At 37.3% G+C, this 987-nt stretch overlaps 1 protein-coding gene across 1 annotated transcript; it reads left to right on the forward strand.

Moving 5' to 3' along the window:
• Window positions 1–204: 204 nt before the first annotated feature.
• Window positions 205–680, forward strand: ASPACDRAFT_37812 (uncharacterized protein; the record flags this gene model as incomplete). Its single annotated transcript, XM_020200344.1, has 2 exons — window positions 205–378; window positions 549–680. Coding segments are annotated over 2 exons (306 nt in total), but the record flags the coding sequence as incomplete, so codon positions are not given.
• Between the last annotated feature and the right edge of the window lie 307 nt (window positions 681–987).

Genomic DNA, 987 nt, shown 5'->3' on the forward strand with positions numbered 1-987 from the left:
AAATTCAACTTCCTCTTATATTTCTCCAAGTTCATTACACACTTTATTTCAAGCACTTACCAAGTACTTTATAAGTACCTACCAAGTACTTTCTAGACATGGATTTTCATGAAGTTATTGAACTTAGTTCTACGGAAGAGGAATACTCAACCCAGGTAATTTCCTAAGTAGTTATCAAGTACTTAGAAATTAATTTATATCTAGGAACCGTCACCATTAACCTTTCTGACTCAGGCAAAGGCATCACCTTTAACTACTCAGTTTATAGAGTATATTGATGATCTTCCTGAGTATCCAAAAACTGCACTATGTGGATATACATATGTAGTTCCATCACATGGACTTTCAAATACTGAAGTCAGCGCTCTAATTAGTGATGTTAGTATATAACTACTTACCAACCACTTCCGAACTACTTGCTAACTGCTTAGTAGATACAGTATAATAAACGTCAAGCAAGCGGCTTAAAACGAGCAGTCTTTTCACCTTTTCTTCAGTGTCGGGTTAAAAGATGGTCTTGGAAATGTTCTGGTATTCTTCGATGCGAGTTTTTAAGCCAGTCTCTTCTATCCCATCATCATACCTTTGTTGATGAAGACTTTTGGAAGCGTTTTCAAGACACACGCCAAAATGTAGAGATTTCGGAGACGGATACTGCTAAACGGAACGCCTATAGGTAAGTAGTATTAAAGTACTTATCAAATACCTCTAAAACGCTTACTAACTACTTTCTAGCTACTATAGAGCAAAACATAGGTTTTTTCAAAATCAGAAGCCCTGTATAGAAGAACTTCCAACCTGCAGACCTATATTCAAGCGCTCTACCCAGCCGGTACTCATTACTTTCAACTACTTACAAACTACTTCGAAAGCACTTGCTAACTACTTTAGAACTTATATGGAGATCATACACCCTACGTGGCCTGTATTCATGAGACTGGAGGCTTTTTAGAAAAGCATTGGAGAACTGCAATTCAGGGTCATACC

The sequence above is a fragment of the Aspergillus aculeatus genome, assembly GCF_001890905.1.
Source record: "Aspergillus aculeatus ATCC 16872 unplaced genomic scaffold ASPACscaffold_290, whole genome shotgun sequence".
Lineage (NCBI taxonomy): Eukaryota > Fungi > Ascomycota > Eurotiomycetes > Eurotiales > Aspergillaceae > Aspergillus > Aspergillus aculeatus.